Source organism: Chiloscyllium punctatum, chromosome 1 (assembly GCF_047496795.1).
Source record: "Chiloscyllium punctatum isolate Juve2018m chromosome 1, sChiPun1.3, whole genome shotgun sequence".
In the NCBI taxonomy this organism is placed as follows: Eukaryota; Metazoa; Chordata; class Chondrichthyes; order Orectolobiformes; family Hemiscylliidae; genus Chiloscyllium; species Chiloscyllium punctatum.
In genome coordinates, this window is record NC_092739.1 from 138,131,251 (window position 1) to 138,152,690 (window position 21,440).

A 21,440-nucleotide genomic window follows, 5' to 3' on the forward strand; every position below is an offset into this window, starting at 1 on the left:
AAGGGTTTGTGGAAAGTCTGTCCAATTAACATGAACCGCAAACCAGCTAGTTATTGCTGTACAATAACTACCTTTCAGAAAACAGAGTACAATACCTGCAGTTAGGTCTTTCTCTGATAAATGATGATACCCATGCATGAGTCTTTAATCAAACTATAATTAAATGGTTGCATGAAGTAATTGAAATGCTGAATATATTTCTTAAACACACAATACTTATAAAAAATCTTGTGGTAGGAAGGGTACAATTCAGTGGTTGTTTAGTGCACATATACTCCACAAGTAGAAGAAATGCTATTTATTTACAAAGGCAGTAAGAAGACACTTATCACAAGAACTTCCATGTAATATATGTCAGAAAGGATGTATTTTCTTTAAAATGTATTCATGGTGTGTGGGCCATTTACTGTTGAATCTCACTTGCCCTTCATACGGTGCTGGTGAGTTGCCTACGTGAACCACTGCAGTCCATGTGGCTGTAAATACACCCACAATGGTGTTGGGGAGGGAGTTCCAGGATTTTGACCCTGCAGTCCATGTGGCTGTAAATAGACCCACAACTGCATTTGGGAGGGAGTTCTGGGATTTTGACCTAACGACACTGAAGGAACACCAATGTACAAATCAAGACGGTGATTGGAGGGGGAAATTATAGGTGATGGTGTTCTCATGTATCTATTGGCCTCTTCCTTTTAGATGGAAGTGATTGTTGATTGAAAAGGGCTTGGAGCCTTCGTGAATTTCTGTAGTGCATCTTGTAGGTGGGACACACTACTGCTACTATGGGAGGTGGTGGAGGGAGTGGATGGTGAAGGTGATGGAGCAGGTTGCACCTGGATGGTGTCAGCTTCGAGTATGTCACTGGGTCTGCACCATGCAGGAAAATGGGAAGCATTCCAACACTCTCCTGACTTGTTCCTTTTTTGGATGGAGGGCAGGCTTTGGGGAGGTAGAAAGTGAGTCACTCATCACATAATTTCCAGTACCTGACCTGCTTTTATGGCCAATGTCCAGTTCAGTTACTGGTCAATAGTATGTTGATAGTAGGGGACTCAGTGATGGTCATGTCATGGATGATTGGATTCTCTTTTGTTGGAGATGGCACTTGTGATAATTGCCACTTAGAGACATAAAGGAAACAGACCCTTGGGTCCAATTTGTTCATGCCGACCAGGTATCCTAAATTAACCTAGTCTTATTTGCCAGCAATTGGCCCATATCCCTCTAAACCTTTCATACTCATATATCCATCCAGATGCCTTTTAAATGTTATGATTGTACCAGCCTCCACCATTTCCTCTGGAAGCTCATTCCACACACACACACACCACTCTCTGGGTGGAATAGGTTGTCCCTTAGGTCTCTTTTATATCTTTCTCCTCTCACTCCAAACCTATTCCCGCTAGTTTTACTTAGATTAGATTAGATTACCAACAGTGTGGAAACAGGCCCTTCGGCCCAACAAGTCCACACCGACCCATCACCAACCCAGACCCATTCCCCTACATTTACCTCTTCACCTAACACTACAGGCAATTTAGCATGACCAATTCAACTAGCCTGCATATTTTTGGACTGTTGGAGGAAACCAGAGCACCCAGAGGAAACCCACACAGACACGGGGAGAATGTGCAAACTCCACACAGAGAGTCACCTGAGGCGGGAATTGAACCCAGGTCTCTGGTGCTGTGAAGCAGCAGTGCTAACCACTGTGCCACTGTGCCGCCCATTTGGTCTCCCCCATCCTGAGGAAAAGACTTTAAGAGCCCAAGACTGGATGTTGTCCAGGTCTTGCTGCATTTTGACACACACAGTTTCACTACGAGAAGTCATGAAGCTTTACTTACAGGCATCGAGTCTAAGAGCAAGAGGTTATGCTGAACCTATGTTGACACTTGTTATATTTTAGCTGGAGTATTGTATACAATTTAGGGCACTTTAGGAAAGATGTGAACATATTGGAGACAGTACAGAAGAGATTTACAAGAATTGTCCCAGGGTTGAGATACTTCTAGGATGAGGAGAGATTGGAAATGTTGGGTCTCTTCTTCTTGGAGAGGAGATGGCTAAAAAGAGATTTGATCAAAATTTTCAACATCATAATGGACTGGATAGAGTAGATAGGGAGAAACTTGTCCCACTTGTAGAAAGAACAAGCTTTGGGGGCAAAATCTTTTGAAAAGAAGTAAATATAAGGCATGAAAAGCCTTTTTCACTCAGTAAGTATTTGGGTTGCAGAATGCAGTGTCTGGAAGAGTGGTGCGGGCAAGTTAATTTGAGGAATTCAAGAGGGCACTGAGCTATTATTTAAACAGAAACAAATTGAAGACATATGGGGGCAAAGGCAGGAGATTGGCTCCAAGTCAAATAGCTCAGACAGCCAGTGTAGACATGATGAGCCAAGTCTCTTGTCACAAGTGGTGCTGAACATTGTGCAATCATCAGTGAACATCCCCATCTTATGATGGAGTAGCTGAAGGTGGTTTGGCCTGGGACACTACTCTGAGGAACTGGGGCTCTTGTGGCACAGTGGTAGTGTCCCTACCTCTGAGCCAAGTGACCCAGATTCAACTACTACCTGCTGCAGAAGTGTTAGTAACATCTCTAAGCTGGTTGATTAGAAAACATCTACCCTGAGAAATTCCTGCAGAGATATCCTGGAGCTGAGATAACTGATCTCCAACAACCCTAACCATCTTCCTTTGATCTAGGTATGAATAGAGTATGTAGAACCTGAAGCGATGTACATTGTTCCCTATATTTGCAGCACAATAGCTTGCATTTATACAATGCATTTAATGCAATACAGTAAATGTTTTGAAAATGGATTAGAGAAGGGTTATCAAACAAGATTTGATACTGTGCTATATATCAGGACAAGTGACCAAATGTAGTAGGTTTTAAGAAGTTCCTTAAAAATAAATAAGTAGAAATCTGGAATAGTTTAGTGAGAGAGATCCAAAGCTTGAAACCTAGGGAATTGAAGGTTCAACAATTAATGGTGGTGGGATTAAAATTAGGATTGGACAAGGGGCTAGAATTAGGTGAGCACAAATATCACAGAGTGGTTTTGGGATTAGAGGACATTATAGAAATAGAGGTGGTAAAGGCCAAGAATATATCAATGAAGGATGAGAATTTTAAAATCAACTTGTCGCAAATTTGGAAACCAATATAGGCGAGAATATGCAGGCCTGATAGGTGAATTGGATGTCTTTTAAGTTATGAGTTGTTAAAAGTTTGTAAAAGCGTAGACTGTGTACTGCATTTCTTGTATTCTTTTACAAAGGCTGCATAGATAATGCACAATCAATGTTCCATTATACAAAATGTGCAGAGTTTGCCATGAGATTGCCCATACTTAATTTTTTAATATAGTCTATTAGATAGGACAGTTCTCCAGTCTTATTTGTGGATCTCTGGTTCATGAATATTTATAGATAGGCAATGTACTTAAACTGTGAACTAACCGAAATATTTTGAGCTTGTTTTTAAAGTAAGCCTCAGTACGCCTCGAAAGGTGCATTATAATATTTACTGCATGCTTTAAAGCCTCTCAACGAAGTGGGACTTTTACCTTCAATTGTCAACCTTCCCTGAGCTATCACTGCTCTTGGCGGTTGGTTCTGGGGATTAACAGGACATAGTGGATCCATTTTCAAAGCATTCATTGCATTAAAGGCTCTGTATAAATGCAAGTTGTTGTTGTGCTGCAAATACAGGGAATGATGTACATCACTTCAAGTTCGACACTCCTATTCATTCAAAGGAAGATGGTTTGGGTTGTTGGAGGTCAGTCATCTAAGCTCCAGGATACCTCTGCAGGCCATATGTTACACTTGTACTTGCTAATGGTTTTCCATACGCTCTGGCTTGGGAAGTGCCATCCAAAAGGTAGAATGCAGTGATCTAGTGACTAGGATAACTAACTGTGGATCTCTTTACCCAATCAATTTAAAGTGCTGTTAATAAGTAGTTCAAAGTTAGAAGCAGAAAGTGCCATGTAAAGTGTATAATTCAGGACAAATCAGGTATAGAAAGCAAAATAAAGAGATTGAAAGAACAATCTGATTAAGAAACAAAGAAAACAAATTATTCAGTTCCATACAGAGTTTTTATCTAGTTGATCCAATTCACTATCCACTCAATGATAATTCTCCAGATGTTAATAGTGGATGATCTAGCAATGATAATGTCGTTGAATGTCAAGGGCAGTTGGTCAGATTCTCTCTTGTTGAAGAGGTCATTGCCATGACACATGTATGGTGCAAGTATAACAGTCACTTATACAGCTGAAGCCTGAAAGTTGTCTTCTTCAAAATTCATTCATGGATGTGGGCATCTCTGGTGAAGCCAGCATTTATTGCCCCGTCCTTAACTGCCCCTCAACTGATGTTGCTCACTATGCTATTTCAGAGAGCAATAAGCATCAATAACATTGCTGTGGGTCTGGAGTCATGTATAGGCCTGACCAAGTAAGGATAGCATATTTCCTTCCCTAAAGGACATTGGATGGGTATGTGAACCATGGAAATATTTGAATCCCTATGATTCTATGATTCATGTACCCATGGATTTAGAAGGATATGGCAAATGGAATTAGATTAATTTAGGATATCTGGTCGACATGAATGAGTTGGACCAAACGGTCTGTTTCCATGCTGTACATCTCCATGGCTCTAAACTGGAATATGAAAGCTCAAGTTTTATTTTTGGCTGAATTAATCACAATCTCTGACGTATGTACATACAGCAATTTCACACCAGTCAGTGCATTTGAGTGGAGTGTCAGAGGGTGATGCTGTCTTTGGGGTGTCTTTGCAGCAGAATCTCAGACAGCAACTGTGTGTGTGTGTGTGTGTGTGTGTGCGCGCTCTCACTGGAAGCTGCTCTCTGATTCGCATATCAGCTACTGTCAGCCTCAGTATTACTTTTACAAGAAGATATGATCTATTCTGCCACTATATCGTCTGTGCATGTGGATAGGCTCTCTGAGCATCTGCACACGAGTGATCTGTGTTGTAACTCCAACACTTTCTGACTCCAACACTTGGTGCAGGAGTTCCCCAAATAGCTCACAAAAGCTCCAGAGGCCTGATTTGAAAATGCACCCTTAGGCCTCAGGATGTAGGGCCCTTTATGTGTGAGAGTGCAGCAGGAGAATGGACAGAATGCACTGACTGCTCCCTGTCAAGGTTAGACTTCCTATACGGATCGCTTTTAGTGTCTGAAGCCCTATTCTCAGCCAGCAAGTCCACTGACCCTGATCCCCGAAGAGGTAAAATAGTTCAATGACCCCTTTCATCATCTGCACAGCAGCTTGTTAATGGTGTTTGCATTCGTTTTCTGCGCAGCCTCTCCACTTTCATTCACAAGAATCCAACATTGTTCCCGATCCAAAACGCTGAAGGGAAATGTAGCCCAGATGAGGCCCCTTCTACCTTCACCTTGGACTCCATTCAGACTGAAGCCAACATCTCCTGCCTTCCTGCCAGAAACAAGGCACCTCCCTGTGGAGATCTTAATATGTGCAATATACACAGCCCCACCTCAGAGCAAACCCCCTCCTTTAAGCCTTCACTGGTCTCTTCTGAAAATGACGGTTCCGGCAGTGAGCTTTGCTTCAATGTGGGTTTTATACATGAGAGCCCATGGTAGCACAAAGCTGCATTCACTCAGTAGCAGTAGGACCTTACTGTTCTGTTGTGGACTTGTGGCAGGGCTGGAGGGGGAGGAATCGCACTGGGAGCGCTCCCATGAGAGGAACTCCTTCCAGCACATCAGAAACCTCAGCCACAGTCTGCACTCGGCACAATCCAGTTGCATTGAGCAACGAGACTCCTCAGTTTTTCAGAGGGAAGAAACAGGCTCCAGTCCCAATCAGCAGCGTCTTTATTTCCAACTCAAGCAAATTCATCAAAAGCTACTCAGGGAGCTCCATAAATCAACCTGTTTAGCTGTGAAAAATAAGCTGTGTTGAGTTACATTTAGAATATGTGTTTTATTACAGCTTTCTTGCTGACAAAAACAGCCCTCGGCAATGATTAATGGCGTTAAATCAAGATGGGGGGATGGGGAGGAAGCGGACACACCAGCTCTTGGCCTCCATCGGACAACCTGACTGGTGGTTTTAGGAGAGCAGATGATTCAAAACTCACCGAATCTGTTACAGCTCAAGCCTCGTTTCTCTACCTCCTTCAGGAAACTAGGAAAATGCTCCTTTCCATTACATGACTTCAAAAAATAAACACAGCTGCTCTGCTGTATATAGCATTCAGAGAGGAAAGGATGGAGAGAAGGGGCAAGATGGAGAGAGGAAGAGAGCACGAGGGAGAGACACCTATAGGGAAAGACCAATACAAACAAAGCGCAAAAAAGGAAGTCGCTAGAAAATTACTTTTCTGAAATGGTTTGGTACAACTGACTTACCAGGCCATTTCACAAGGCATTTATGAGATATAAGGCACCAGAAATTAACAAACCAAATGGGTTTTTACAACACTTATGGCCACCATCACTGAGCCAGCTTTCAATTCTAGATTGTCTTCAATTAATTCATTGAATTCAAATTCTACCAACTACAATGGCTGGATTTAAACCCTTGTGCCCAGGGCACTGACCATTGTTTCTAAAGTATGAGCCCAGCAACATCACCACGGCACAACCGTCTCCTCACTTCCTGACAGCATTGGGAGTGTACCAGCCGCACATGGATTGCAGTGGTTCACTACCACCTTCCCAAGGCCAATGGGTAATAAATGTTGGCCTTGCCAATGACACCCTTATCCGATGGAAGAATGGAAGAATGGAAGAAAGATAGTCACATTTTGTGCTTTAGAAATGAATGATTGCATGAGACATTGAGTGTGTGCACAAGACAATGAGCGTGTGCACATCAGACAAATGTGCAAATTCATTTAGGGTCTATGTGGACAGACAAAGAAAAAGAGTTGCTGACAGACATACATACACAGTCTCACATAGACAGACATGCTCACTAGGGAAAAAGCTCCCAAGGCTTTGGTTCTGTGTAGATACAGGTGACCAGATAGTAAACAAGTTGGCTTCACCTGAATTTCATGTAACATCGAACCTTTGTGAATATTCCCAGCTGGGTTTGGAGTCTCACTCAGGCAGCTGCACATATCCAGCAACTGTCAGCAGAATCACCAGACAGATATAGAGATATCAGCAGTGCAAGAGAAAAAGCAATCTTGTATTTCTAACTTTTCACCTCTTTGATTTGCTATCTCTGCCAGTTGACTCTGCTCACTCAACTGGTGGATATTAAAGTCCACAGGATTGCATCCCAGCATCTAACACAATGAAGCTTGCTAGAGGAAGGCTAGAGAAAGAGATACTGGATCGGTTTGGATTATATTCACTGGAGTTTAGAAGAATGAGGGCAAATCTCATAGAAATATACAAAATTCTAACAGGAACAGACAGGTAAATGCAAGAAGGATGTTCCCGATTATCGGGAAGTACAGAACCTTGGCTGATCATGATGCCATTCTAAACTAATCCCTTCTGCCTGCACATGGTCTCTATCCCTCTATTCCCTGCCTGTTCATGTGTCTATCTATATTCTAACCCAGATTACTGAGGGAGGCAAATGCTTCAGTAAAGTCTATGTAGACAGCATCCAATGTCTTATCTTCAACAATCATCTTCATAAAACTCAATCAAATTTTCGAGGCCAGACCTCCCCCACACAAAGCCACGTTCATGATCTCTAATAAGTTCATTCTTCTCCACATGTGAGTGAACCCTGATCCTAAGAGTCTTCTCCAATAATTGCCCTACCATTGATGTAAAGCTCATCTGCCTATAATTTCCTGGATTATCCTTGTTGCCTTCCATAAACAAAGGAACAACATTCGCTATTTTCCAGTCTTCCAGGACCTCACCTGTGCCTAAAGATGATACAAAGCTCACTGTCAAGGTCCCAGCAATCTCCTCCCTTACCTCCCATAGAATCCAGGGGTAGATCCCATCAGGCTCTGAGGCCTCATCTACCTTAACTTTTTTCAAGACACCCGACACCTCCTCCTTCTTAATAATAACATGCTTTAGAATATCAGCCTACCCCTCCCTAATCCTACCATCATCCATGTCCTTCTCCTTGGTGAATATTAATGCAAAGTACTCGTTAAGGACCTCACTCACTTCCTCTGGCTTCATGCATAAATCTCGTCCTTTTGACTTTGAGTTGACCTACCCTTTCTCTCGTTGCCCTCTTGCTCTTAATATACATATAAAATGCTTTGGGATTCTCCTTAATCCTACTTGTCAAGAACATTTCATGGCTCCTTTTAGTCCTCCCAGTTCCTTGTTTAAGTTCCTTCCTGCTTCCTTTATATTCCTCAAGTGCCTTGTCTGATTGCATTTTTTGAAATCTTACATATACTTCTTTCCTTTTTGATTAATCTTTCAATATCTTTTATCATCCAGGGTTCCTGAAACTTGCCATCTTTATCTTTCATCCTCACAGGACCATGTTGCAGCTCCCCTATCTAATTTCTCCAGTATTTGCATATTGCTGTTGTAATTAGCCTTTCCCCAATTTAGCACTTTCAGCAAGGACTATTACAATCATTATCCATAACTATCTTAAAACTTATAGAATCCCTACAGTGTGGAAACAGGCCATTAGGCCCAACAAGTCCACACCGACCCTCCGAAGAGTAACCCATCCAGAACCATTCCCTTATCCTATTACACTACATTTACCCCTAACTAATGCATCTAGCCTGCACATCCCTGAACAATATGGGCAATTTAGCATGGCCAATTTACCTAACCTGCACATCTCTGGATCGTGGGAGGAAACCACAGCACCCGGAGAAACCCACGCAAACACGGGGAGAATGTGCAAACTCCACACAGACAGTCACCCGAGGCTGGAATCAGACCCAGGTCCCTGGTGCTGTGAGGCCAAAGTGCTAACCACTGAGCCACCAGGCTGCAAATTATGATCACTCTTCCCAAAGTACTCCTCCACTGGAACTTTGATCACCTGGCTGGGCAAGGTCCAGTATGATCCCTTCCCAGTTGGACTATCTACACATTGTTTCAAAGAAACCCTCCTCAATGCACCTAGCAAATTCTGGCCCATCCAAGCCCCTGGAACCAAGGGAGTCCCAGCCTATATTGGGTAAGTTAAAATCACCCACACAATAACTCTGTTATACTAGCATCTTTCCATGATGTGCTGACTCATCTGTTCCTTTATCTTCCACTGGCTACTGGGAGGTTTATAGTATAACAATGTCACAGTGTTTGCAATGTTCATATTTCCAAATTCTACCCATATTGTCTTGCTGGATAGTCCTCCAAGATGTAATTCTCTGCCGCAGAAAGTAGCTGAGGCCAAAACATTGAATGTTTCCAAGACGGACTTAATTCCTGGGGTGAAAGGGTATGGGGAGAAAGTGGGAACAGGATACTGAGTTGGAGCCATGGTGGTAGTGAGCGGCAGAGCAGAATCAAAAGACCTACTCCCATTCCTAACTTCTTTGTTTCTATGTTGCTAAGTCTCTGCAGCAGGATGGCAGAAGACAATATTGTCATAGGAAAAGGCCAGCGAGTGACCGAAAATCAAAGAGGAATTTGATTCAGGCTTCAGGCTGTGTTGCTCCTTAAAGTGATGTGTGGCTAAGGTTTGAAGTGTACACAAGGTGCTCAGTACGGGGCTATTCTTCTCCAGAACAATGAGTATGCCCGGTTGGGGTTATTGCCATTGGGACCAGGCCTAGCGAGATGAGCTCAGTAACTGAAAGCAGGGGGAAAGGGCTCAGATTACGATGTCCCAGTAGGGTAATGGGTAAGTTAGTGGTAAGTAAATGGGAATTGGCTGCTGGACTGGGATTTTGGGGGCTGGGCTGGCCACCTTGTTAAAATGACAGACCAGTCTTTCCTGCTGGCTTCCCAACCAATTCTGTTCAGGTAATAGGTAGAAACAGCCCGGGTAGGTGCACCATGCCTGTTATATAACAAGAGAGAAAAGGCAGTGTAACATAAAAATGACCAGCAAAAGCTAAAACGCTATGCACTATGTTTGGATTATCTAATAAATCCTGTCCCTATTTACAGATATCACAACTTCAGTTTGGAGAGATGATGGTGCTGTGGTTATGTCACTGGCCTAGAAATTCAATTGATCTGTGGAGGCAAGAGTTCAAATCCCATAGTGGCAGCTGGTGGAATTTAAACATAATTACTAAATTCAGGATTTAAAAGCTAGTCCCAGTAATGGTGACCAGGCAGGTATCGTCATCTGGTGCACGAATGTCTGTGAGGGATGGACATTTGCAGCTTTACTTGGTTTGTGACTCCAGACTCACAGCAATGTGGAGAAAGTGAGGACTGCAGATGCTGGAGATCAGAGTTGAGAAGGGTTGTGCTGGAAAAGCACAGCGGGTCAGGCAGCATCCGAGGAGCAGGAAAATCGACGTTTTGGGCATAAGCCCTTCATCAGGAATGTGGGGAGGGGGAAGGGGGCTGAGAGATAAATAGGGGGCTGGGGCTGGGGCTGGGGGAAGGTAGCTGGGAAGGGGATAAGTAGATGCAGGTGGGGGGTGATTTATCTCTCAGGCCTCCCTCCTCCCTTCCACATTCCTGATGAATGGCTTATACTTGAAACATCGATTTTCCTGCTCCTTGGATGCTGCTGACCTGCTGTGCTTTTCCAGCGCCACACTTTTCGACCCACAGCAATGTGACTGGCTCTTCACTATCCTCTGAAAGTCACTAGCAAGCCATTCAGTAGATAGGCAATTAGAAATGTGCAACAGATTCTTATCAATGATGCCCATATCCCAGGGAAGAATAAAGAAAGTTGGCAGGCATATAGTTCCCTCAAATAAATTAGTCAATTGATTGAGACAGTTTGAGATTTAAACAGATTATATTTTTTGTCCCCTAGATATCACACTGTTGACTGTTGGCTAAAGGCTCCAAGTAAAATACAGCAGTCAAAATAATGAACTGTTAGAACATAGAACATAGAACATAGAACAATACAGCACAGAACAGGCCCTTCGGCCCACGATGTTGTGCCGAACTTCTATCCTAGATTAAGCACCCATCCATGTACCTATCCAAATGCCGCTTAAAGGTCGCCAATGAATCTGACTCTACCACTCCCACGGGCAGCGCATTCCATGCCCCCACCACTCTCTGGGTGAAGAACCCACCCCTGACATCTCCCCTATACCTTCCACCCTTCACCTTAAATTTATGTCCCCTTGTAACACTCTGTTGTACCCGGGGAAAAAGTTTCTGACTGTCTACTCTATCTATTCCTCTGATCATCTTATAAACCTCTATCAAGTCACCCCTCATCCTTCGCCGTTCCAACGAGAAAAGGCCGAGAACTCTCAACCTATCCTCGTACGACCTACTCTCCATTCCAGGCAACATCCTGGTAAATCTTCTCTGCACCCTCTCCAAAGCTTCCACATCTTTCCTAAAGTGAGGCGACCAGAACTGCACACAGTACTCCAAATGTGGCCTAACCAAAGTCCTGTACAGCTGCAACATCACCTCACGACTCTTGAATTCAATCCCTCTGCTAATGAACGATAATACTCCATAGGCCTTCTTACAAACTCTATCCACCTGAGTGGCAACCTTCAAAGATCTATGTACATAGACCCCAAGATCCCTCTGTTCCTCCACCTGACCAAGAACCCTACCATTAACCCTGTATTCCGCATTCTTATTTGTTCTTCCAAAATGGACAACTTCACACTTGGCAGGGTTGAACTCCATCTGCCACTCCTCAGCCCAGCTCTGCATCATATCTAAGTCCCTCTGCAGCCGACAACAGCCCTCCTCACTGTCCACAACTCCACCTATCTTTGTATCATCTGCAAATTTACTGACCCACCCTTCGACTCCCTCATCTAAGTCATTAATAAAAATTACAAACAGCAGAGGACCCAAAACTGATCCCTGCGGAACTCCACTTGTAACTGGACTCCATGCTGAATATTTACCATCTACTACCACTCTCTGACTTCGACCGGTTAGCCAGTTTTCTATCCAATTGGCCAAATTTCCCTCTATCCCATGCCTCCTGACTTTCCGCATAAGCCTACCATGGGGAATCTTATCAAATGCCTTACTAAAATCCATGTACACTACATCCACTGCTCTACCCTCATCCACATGCTTGGTCACCTCCTCGAAGAATTCAATAAGACTTGTAAGGCAAGACCTACCCTTCACAAATCCGTGCTGGCTGTCCCTAATCAAGCAGTGCCGTTCCAGATACTCGTAAATCCTATCCCTCAGTACCCTTTCCATTACTTTGCCTACCACAGAAGTAAGACTAACTGGCCTGTAATTCCCGGGGTTATCCCTATTCCCTTTTTTGAACAGGGGCACAACATCCGCTACTCTCCAGTCCCCTGGTACCACCCCCGTTGCCAGTGAAGACGAGAAGATCATTGCCAACGGTACTGCAATTTCCTCTCTTGCTTCCCACATAATCCTAGGATATATCCCGTCAGGCCCGGGGGACTTGTCTATCCTCAAGTTGTTCAAAATGTCCAACACATCTTCCTTCCTAACAGATATCTCTTCTAGCTTATCAGTCCGTTTCACACTCTCCTCTTCAACAATACAGTCCCTCTCGTTCGTAAATACTGAAGAGAAGTACTTGTTCAAGACCTCTCCTATCTCTTCCGACTCAATACACAGTCTCCCACCACTGTCCTTGATCGGACCTACCCTCGTTCTCGTCATTCTCAGGTTTCTCACATACGCATAGAATGCCTTGGGGTTATCCTTGATCCTATCCGCCAGGGATTTTTCATGCCCTCTCTTAGCTCTCCTAATCCCTTTCTTCAGGTCCCTTCTGGCTATCCTGTATCCCTCCACTGCTCTGTCTGAACCTTGTTTCCTCAACCTTATGTAAGCCTCCTTCTTCCTCTTTACTAGACATTCAACCTCCCTCGTCAACCAAGGCTCCCTCACACGACCATTTCTTTCCTGCCTGATCGGTACATACATATCAAGGACACGTCGTATCTGCTCCTTGAAAAAGTCCCACATTTCCACCACATCCTTCCCTGACAGCCTATGCTCCCAACGTATGCTCCTCAAATCCTGTCTTACAGCATCGTAATGTTGTAAATATAGAATTGATAAGGACTTTGTTAAACCAGAATGTTAAAATTAATTCATACAATGAAGAGCTCAGGAGTGTTACTCTTTTCACAATGTAATCGATACATTCCCACTTGGGTCTGGGAATTCCCTCTCTGACAGCACAGTAGGAAGACCTTCTTTGTATAGATTAGCTTCTTAAAGAGCAACTTGGGATAGGCAGTTAGTGCTGGCCTTGTTATAAGCCTACAATGAATTACTATAAAAAGAAAACTGCTAAACAAAACATTAATTTCACCTCCCCTTCTCCCCCGCCCCAAGAAAACGGTCCAGACAGAATGACAAATGACAAAATGAGAAGTCCAACTCTGATGTTTACCTGAGGGAGGACGTCGGGTGGGTTTTTCTGCAGCTTCTGAAATGCGGAGCCTGGCAGCTTGGACGCTGGTGACAGTGACTAAACAGAGGTAAAGTGCGTACCACAGGGTGATCATTCCTCCAGAGTGGCTGCCAATCCGACTCCTACTGCCCCGTCCAGCTTCAGACATCATCTGTGTGTATGCTTCACAGGCATGGGCACCACAATTCCACTGACGAGTGCTGGCGCCAAGTGCTCTAGAAGAGAGGGCAAGGAAAGGAGGGTGTTAACATGTGCATGAGCCTCTTAACTCTAACTCATCGTACATTGACATGGTCCTGGCAAAAAACAGATTCTTCACATGTCAGTGAATGAAGGAAGACGGAAGCAGTTGGGAAAGTGAAATCAAGGCAGAAGATCAGCCCTGACTGTCCTGACTGACAGAACAAGTAGAGGGGCTGAATGGTCACTGAGAAATTCTGGAATACCACTGTGCAACATCCCATCAATTTGTTACATCAAAAGAAAACAGCTGCTTGGCCCAGTCAGCCAATATCACCCTCCTTCTACATTAGCAGTGGCTCAATCCTGTGTAGCCTGCTCCAACTTCCCTTCAACAACTTATTTCATCTACTTTTAAATGTTAACACGCGCTCTTGTTGAAACATCAACACCAGTTGACAAATCCACATCCTCTGAGCTCGGGTGAAAAAAAAACAAGACTGCTATCTGCTCAAAATCTCTCCCATTTCACCTTCGTTTTAAGCTTTGAAATACCTGTCCAAAACCTCTTGATTTCTCCCTTAGGACCTAAGCTTTTCACTTAGCTTTTGCTCATTTGCTGTATTATCTTCTTGTGGTGGTTTAGTGTCAAAAACTTTTAATCAAGATTCTTTGAAGCCCCTTGGCAGGTCTTACTATGTTCGTGGCATTATATAAATGCAATGTTGTTTTAAATATCTTGATCCCTTGAATCAGTCTACTTCAATTAACTTCTTCAATATCCCCTCATATTTCATCAAATCACACTACTATCATCGCTGTGTATGTTGATTGGGAACCTAAGAATAGCAGAAGGACATTTAGCCTGCTCCACTATTCCAAATTATGGCTCATCATTTACCTGAACATCATATTCCTTGTAGTCATTAGTAACTAGAAACCTATTAACCTTTGTCTTGAACTTACTTATTGACTGAGTTTCCACGGCTCTCAAAGAACGCCAAAGATTCACAACCACCTTAATAATAAAATTCATCTCAGTCCTCCACTCTCTTATTTTTAAACTGCTCCCCCTGGCTCTAGAATCAGTCTGGTGAACCTCTGCTATAGTCCCTCCAAGTTAAGTATATCCATTCTAAGGCAAGGAGACCAGAACTGCACCGAGTACTGTTTCACCAGTGGTCTATACAACTGAAGACAGATTTTGTAACTCCAGTCCTCAAATCCTCCTGTGGTAAAGCCTCTAGCATTTCTACTACATTGCCCAGTCACAGTTTTTGCCTTGAAGCCAAAGTAAACCTCCACTAAGATACACTGGTCCCTCGAACCCTCACTGTATTTTGACGTGGTATAATATGCATAATGTTTTTACATTGTACTAATTTGAAATGTAGTGCTGACAGACCTTGCAAAAACATCTTGGAGCTAGGAATACACCATTCATAGAAACATTGAAAATAAAAGTAGTAGACCATTCAGCCCTTCGAGCCCACTCTGCTATTCAGTATGATCATGGCTGATCATCTAACTCAGACCCTAGTTCCCACTTTCACCCCATACCCTTTGATCCCTTGAGCTGTAAGGAGTATATTTAACTCCTTCTTGAACACATTCAATGTTTTGACCTCAACTACTTCCAATAGTAGGAGAAAGTGAGGACTGCAGATGCTGGGGATCAGAGTCGAGAGTATAGTGCTGGAAAAGCACAGCAGGTCAGGCAGCATCCGAGGAGCAGGAGAATCAATGTTTCGAGCATGAGCCATTCATCAGGAATGATACTTTCTATAGTAGTGAATTCCACAGGCTCTCTCCTCTCTGAGTGAATACATTTCTCTTCTTCTCAGTCCTAAACAGTCTAGTCTGTATCTCAGTCTATGACCTTAAGACAATTCAGCTTTCACATCTAACTAGATCTGGCAAATTGCAATTTTCCAGGAATGGCCAAGACATCCTATAATATTTAATAAACAAAGCATTATCTGGGATCTCGCTTGAAATAAATGCAACGTTGTGGTCTCCATTGGACAGCCCATGTCACACAGTTTTCTCACTTTAATAGTTGTTATGAAGTAACAATTAAACTGCGCATGGGGTGTCATCACTAGTATCACAGAGTCATACTGTATAGGCTTTTCGGCTCACCATGTCTATGCCCACGAACAAATACCAAACTACACTATTCCCATTTACCTGCACTTGTGCCCTGACACCTAGCCTGTTAATTCAGCAAGAAAAAGCAACACATTTTCAGCTCTTGCGTTTTTCCAGCAACACATTTTCAGCTCTGATCTCCAGCATCTGCAGTCCTCACTTTCTCCTCTGTTAATTCAGCAAACCCAGATAATGCTCTGGCAACCTGTGGTCAAATCCTGACCTGGTAGAAATGTGAATTCAATAAATTAAGAGTTGAATGAGGATTGTCTGGGGGAAATCCAGATCTGGTTCACCAATACAGGAAAGGGAAATTGTCATTACCTGGTCTGGCCTATGTGTGACTCCAGTTCCACGGTAATATGGTTAACTCAGGACGACCCTCTGGACAATAAATGTTGGCCTAGCCAGCTAAGCCCGCACCCTGCAAATACATTTTTTAAAAGTGTTCTTGTATGCTGACACGAAGACTGACTGGACAGTGCTTCTTAAGAGCGAGTGCCCAAGAGCACAAGATGCTGAAAGCCAGGAGTTCAGCCAAAGGCAAGAAGAACACACACCAATGTAAGAGCATTTTATGACATGCCTTTTGCCCATTGTACAGTTGAAGTGAGCACTTCCACTCCCGGTTACTGGAGCCACTGGCATCTGAAACAGCTTGCAATCCACTGGGCTGGCTGGTTCCTTATGTTACAGGCTTACGGGCTGATAATAAAATCAGCAGCATCGAACCGTGTCCAGGCGAGTGTGGATTATACCACAGTGGACAATATATCATCCTGAGCCCCTGCTGCTTCGAAAACCTTTCCAGCCGTAAATAACTCATCTCAATAATTCCCTTCTGCTGACATGTTGGCAGACGCTGCTGATTTTGAAACGTGTAATTTGTGACAAGCTCTTTTCTTTGTCTTTACTGCACAGCCTGAAGATGAGGATGACTGAGGTTTGGGGATTGATGGGTTGAAGTGCCGTGGGGTTGTGGGGAGTGCTGGGGGGAGGTGTCAACAAAACCAAGACAGGTAACAAGTGTTTAAAATAACAATACATATCAGTGCTGCTCTTAAAGACACTATTTACCCATGAACGATACAACTGTACAAAAAAATCTCCAACCCTCTTCCGAGACAATAATGAACCTTTCATTCACATAACACCTGTCACAACATTCTGAGGTCCACCTGAGGTTTACTCGCTATTGTTCTGGGGATGAGGAAATATTGCCAACACCGACACAAGCAAGATTCCAGAGAGAGGTAAAATGACCCGTCAATCTGGATTTTGTGATGGGAGGAATGTTGGCCGGGACACTGGGAAAACTTGTGAGTGTTTCCACGGAACTTTGATGCACAACTGGTTCAATAGTTCATCTGAAAGACGTCACCTCCAAAACTGCAGCAATCTCTCATCAGGTAATGGAGTATCAGCTTGGACTATGTGTTAAATTCAGGAGTGAGGTTTAAACCGTGACCCCTGACTCATCAGCAAATGAGTCAAGCTGACAATGTTAAGAAATTAAAAGGCATTTGTAAGAAAACCTTCAAATCCAGTGAAAGAATCTCTTAACTTCTCCTTGCAAGGAAGATTTTGTGCTATTGAGTCATGTAGGTCCAGAGGGTTCCAAGTTTGATTCTTTGTCTGTCCAGATGATCTCAGTCAGTGAATGTGTGGTTTACTTTTTAATTCACTTCACAAGCTTGACTGGCTGAACCAGCATTTATTGCCTGCCTCAAGTTGATCGTGAGAAGGTGGGGAGGCGATGGCTTGGCCATATTATCGCTGGACTACGAATCCAGGTAATGTTCTGGGGACCCAAGTTTGAATCCTGTCACGGTGAATGGTGGAACTTAGTTAGATAAAAATTTGGAATTAAGAGTCTAATGATGATCGTCAAACCATTGTTGATTGTCAGGAAGAATCCATCTGGCTCACTAATGTCCTTTCCTGGTCTGGCCTACATGTGACTCCAGACCCACAGCACTGTGATTAACTGGCCCCTGGGTAATTAGCGATGGGTAATAAATGTTGGCCTAGCCAATGACACCTTCATTCAGTGAATGAATTAATAAAAAAAGGTAAAGGTGAGTTGATATCTTGAACTGCTATTGAGCAAGTGTTGTGGATAGACCCACAATGAGAGAGGGAGAGAAACCAAGTTTATCCTATACCTGCCCCAGTCCTCCTGGAAAGGTGTTAGTGATAAACAGGAAACAAAACCAGGTCCAATGTGTTATCTGCAATGGCAAAAAACTAGATAAACCTTGACCATCTCTTTTATGTGAAAATCTCCACTCAAGTGCAATTTCACACAAGAAAAACCCCTTATTCAGGTGGTACCAGAAGGTTTGCTGTCAACCAGTTTCCAGTGAGAGTTCATCTTCAAGAGAGAACAGAAAAAAACCTGGAGATAATCCCCAAAATTCTTGGGCCCATTTTAATACCTTAGCCCACTGACTGCACTTTGTACCAACCCTGCTAAAAACCACATTTACCTGTCATATCAGCTCTTCAGAAACTCTGAAAACATCTTAACTGTTGAATGGCTCATTAGCATCAGGAGATTATGGCTTCTAGGCATAGATTCCTGCATTTAAACATGGAATAATTTCAGGGCAATGAAAATGGCTGTAGCTTCGCAAGTCTTGGAAAGCAGTACCTCGTTAACCCTTTTATCAAGGACATGATTGATGATACTGTGTACAGGTTTTCACATTAGGGTATCCTTTATTTCCCAACTGCCCCCAAGTCTTCTTTTACACTTCAAAGTTTATGCTTGTGAAGGAAGTTTGCATTCTAGACGAAATGCCACTGGCATCGGTTCTTGTTCCCTGTCAGATGAGAAACTCAACCCTCAGGCTCTACAACAACAATATGAATGCCAGCAGGGAGCAGGGATACTTGATGTGTCAGTGTTTTTCACAGAAAAGGCAGGGTTTCTCCTGCTCATGGCTTTTCTCATTCTGCACCTATGTGCGGGCTCACTGAAGGGGCACCTGACATCAGTTATCACTGTTTGGGGAGGAGTAAGCACATGCAGAGTGAGATAATTGCATCGCCTCAAACACAATAAAAATTGTTTTCAATGCTGTTAGACAGTAAGAGCCAAAATTGCCAATGGTAATCGCAGCCAGAAAATCGTAACATCATAGTACAGTTACAGCGCAAAGGAGGAGAATCGGCCCATCAGATTCATGCTAGCCCTCTGTAACACCAAATAAAATAGTCCCACTTCCTCACCCTGTCACTGGAGCCCTGAAAACACTGCCTTCTCATGCTTACCCAATCGTCTTTGAAAGCCACAAGTGGAGCCACTTCCTGCGCAATCTTCAGATCCTAAGTACTTGCTGTGTTAAAATGTGATCTCTTATATCACCACTTATGATCCCTTTAGCAGGTCACTTTTTAATCGGTGTTCTCTAGTTCTTGATCCTTCCATCAATGGGATTAGTTTCTCTCTGTCTCCTCATTCGTGACTTTGAACGCTTTTATCAAAGCTCTTCACGACTTTGTCTGAGAACCACCCCAGCTTTCACAGTCCATCCATGCAACAGAAGTCCCTCTTTCCTGAACCATTTTTGTAAATCTTTTGTACTTCCTCTCTAAAATCTTCATGTCCTTCCCAATGAGCACTGCCCAGAATTAGCCAAGGGAGTCCAGGTGAGACCAAACGAGTATTAGAAGGAGAAGGTTTTGGTGTTGGCCAATGTCCTTTCCCCTAACATTGCCATCATAAAACAGCTTAACTGCTCACTTGTCTAATATAGTCCAATGTTAAAGATATGGCTTTTTCTGATTCCAAACATAGTTCACTGTGTCAAGCATCTTATATACTAAAAACCTACTTCTATCTCACTACATATATGGAATCTTAACTTTTCTTCAATATGTGTGAATTGAGGATAATGGTTAATATTGTTAATCAAACATCTGCAATTTTTGGGCTGTGGCTGTTCTTAAATTGTTACAATTCATTGATACATTCCCAGTGCACAGTACTCTAACATTTGTGTTCAAGTGAATATAACACCAAAGGGGCCTTTCAATGCAGCTGAGATTGTACGTGACCCTGTTGGCTGACTCTGGGGAATGGTGGTCGTATCAAGGAAAATTATGAATGCACAATCTGCAACCCCGTTAGATTTAAGCCAACATATATCTAGCCTTTTCGATTTGGATAAGCACAAGCACAGAAATGTTGCACTGTACAATTTCATGCAAAATGTAAAGGCCATCTAGTGTAACATACATTTCCATTGGTTGAAGGGCATTTTTCCAGAAGGAGCTTGGATTTGACAATCAGCCCAGCTTGTGATTGTGTAGTGGAAGATAGGTGGAAGGCAGCGAGGGTAATGGCTTGAGTGGGGATTTGGTTGGTTCTGTGAGGGAATTCCAGCACTTTGACCCAGTGACAGTGAAATAACAGCTATATAATTCCACATCAGGATGGGTTGTGGTTTGGAGAGGAACATAGTGTCCCTGTGCATCTGTTGCCCTTATCTTTTTTAGTGGTAGAGGTCACAGGTTTGGAAAGTGGTGTCTGAGGAGCCTTTGTGAGTCACTGCAGTGCACCTTGTCAACGGTACTCACTGCTGCCACTGTACATTGCTGATGAAGGAATGAATACTGGAAGCTGGTGGATGGGGATGCTGATTAAGCAGTATGCTTTGTCCTGGATACTGTTGAGCTTCTTGAGTGTCTTTAGAGCTGTACTCATCCAGACAAATAGATAATATTCCATCACACTCTCCTGCTGCGACTTAAGGTTCACTTAGCTATAGAAGCTGGAGATTACAAAGTCCTATCCCAGTAAGTCATCATTACATTCTGATAAGGAGGTCAAAGGAAAAAGTGTAATATAAACAGTGTGGAAAACAGGGAATGGCAAAACTACTCCGTGAACAATTTAAGTACAGTCAGTTCTGCTAGAACACAGTAGTTCCATTCTTGTGCAATCCCCTGTTATAGAAAATCACATAATAGCAGCACCATTAAAACTAATGGGGCTGGAATTGCATCATAACCAATACATGCTTTAAATGTTCGCACTTTAGGTAGAGTGTCCCTAATTCATCAATCACATTGCAACGAATTTGCATTAACAAAACACGTTGTTATAGCAGAACGACCTGTATTCTAAATTTGTTATATAAGCTACCAGGAGCAGAATAATTACTTTGAACCACAATGATATGTGCAAATTATGTGGATGAATCAAATTGAATGCCTACCAATGGCAGCTTGCATCTCCACCAACCAGCCTGAGGACAACCTGGTTTCTGGCATGCACAAGCTCCTCTGCCCTGCCCACCCTGCACTGAAACGTAAGTTTGCCCCAAGCTAAAGCAGTTTTCGATCCACCTTCCTATCAGTGGCAATCTATGATTTTTGCAAACCATCCACTATGCGATATTCAACACCCAAAATATTTTTGAAAGCTTGCAAACATTGTTTTCCTTTTGTGGAAATATAATGAACAGTGATTGTATCACCTCATAACAGATGACAAAGGGAATTAGAAGCTCCAGCTTCAGTAAGGGGATTGATCAGTGAATTAAGTCAAAGGCAAAAGTTGGGATTTTATAGAGTTGGCCTCAGC

General features: G+C 43.1%; 1 protein-coding gene across 8 annotated transcripts in view; it reads right to left on the reverse strand.

Moving 5' to 3' along the window:
* fgfr3 (fibroblast growth factor receptor 3) overlaps positions 1-21,440 on the reverse strand; it is a 177,253-nt gene that overhangs the window by 111,468 nt on the left and 44,345 nt on the right. For all 8 annotated transcript variants that reach the window (XM_072575359.1, XM_072575369.1, XM_072575349.1 and 5 more), the window contains exon 2: positions 13,496-13,731. In XM_072575359.1, coding sequence (XP_072431460.1) covers positions 13,496-13,667 — 172 coding nt within the window. In that variant the 5' untranslated portion in view covers positions 13,668-13,731. The remainder of the gene's footprint in view (positions 1-13,495; positions 13,732-21,440) is intronic.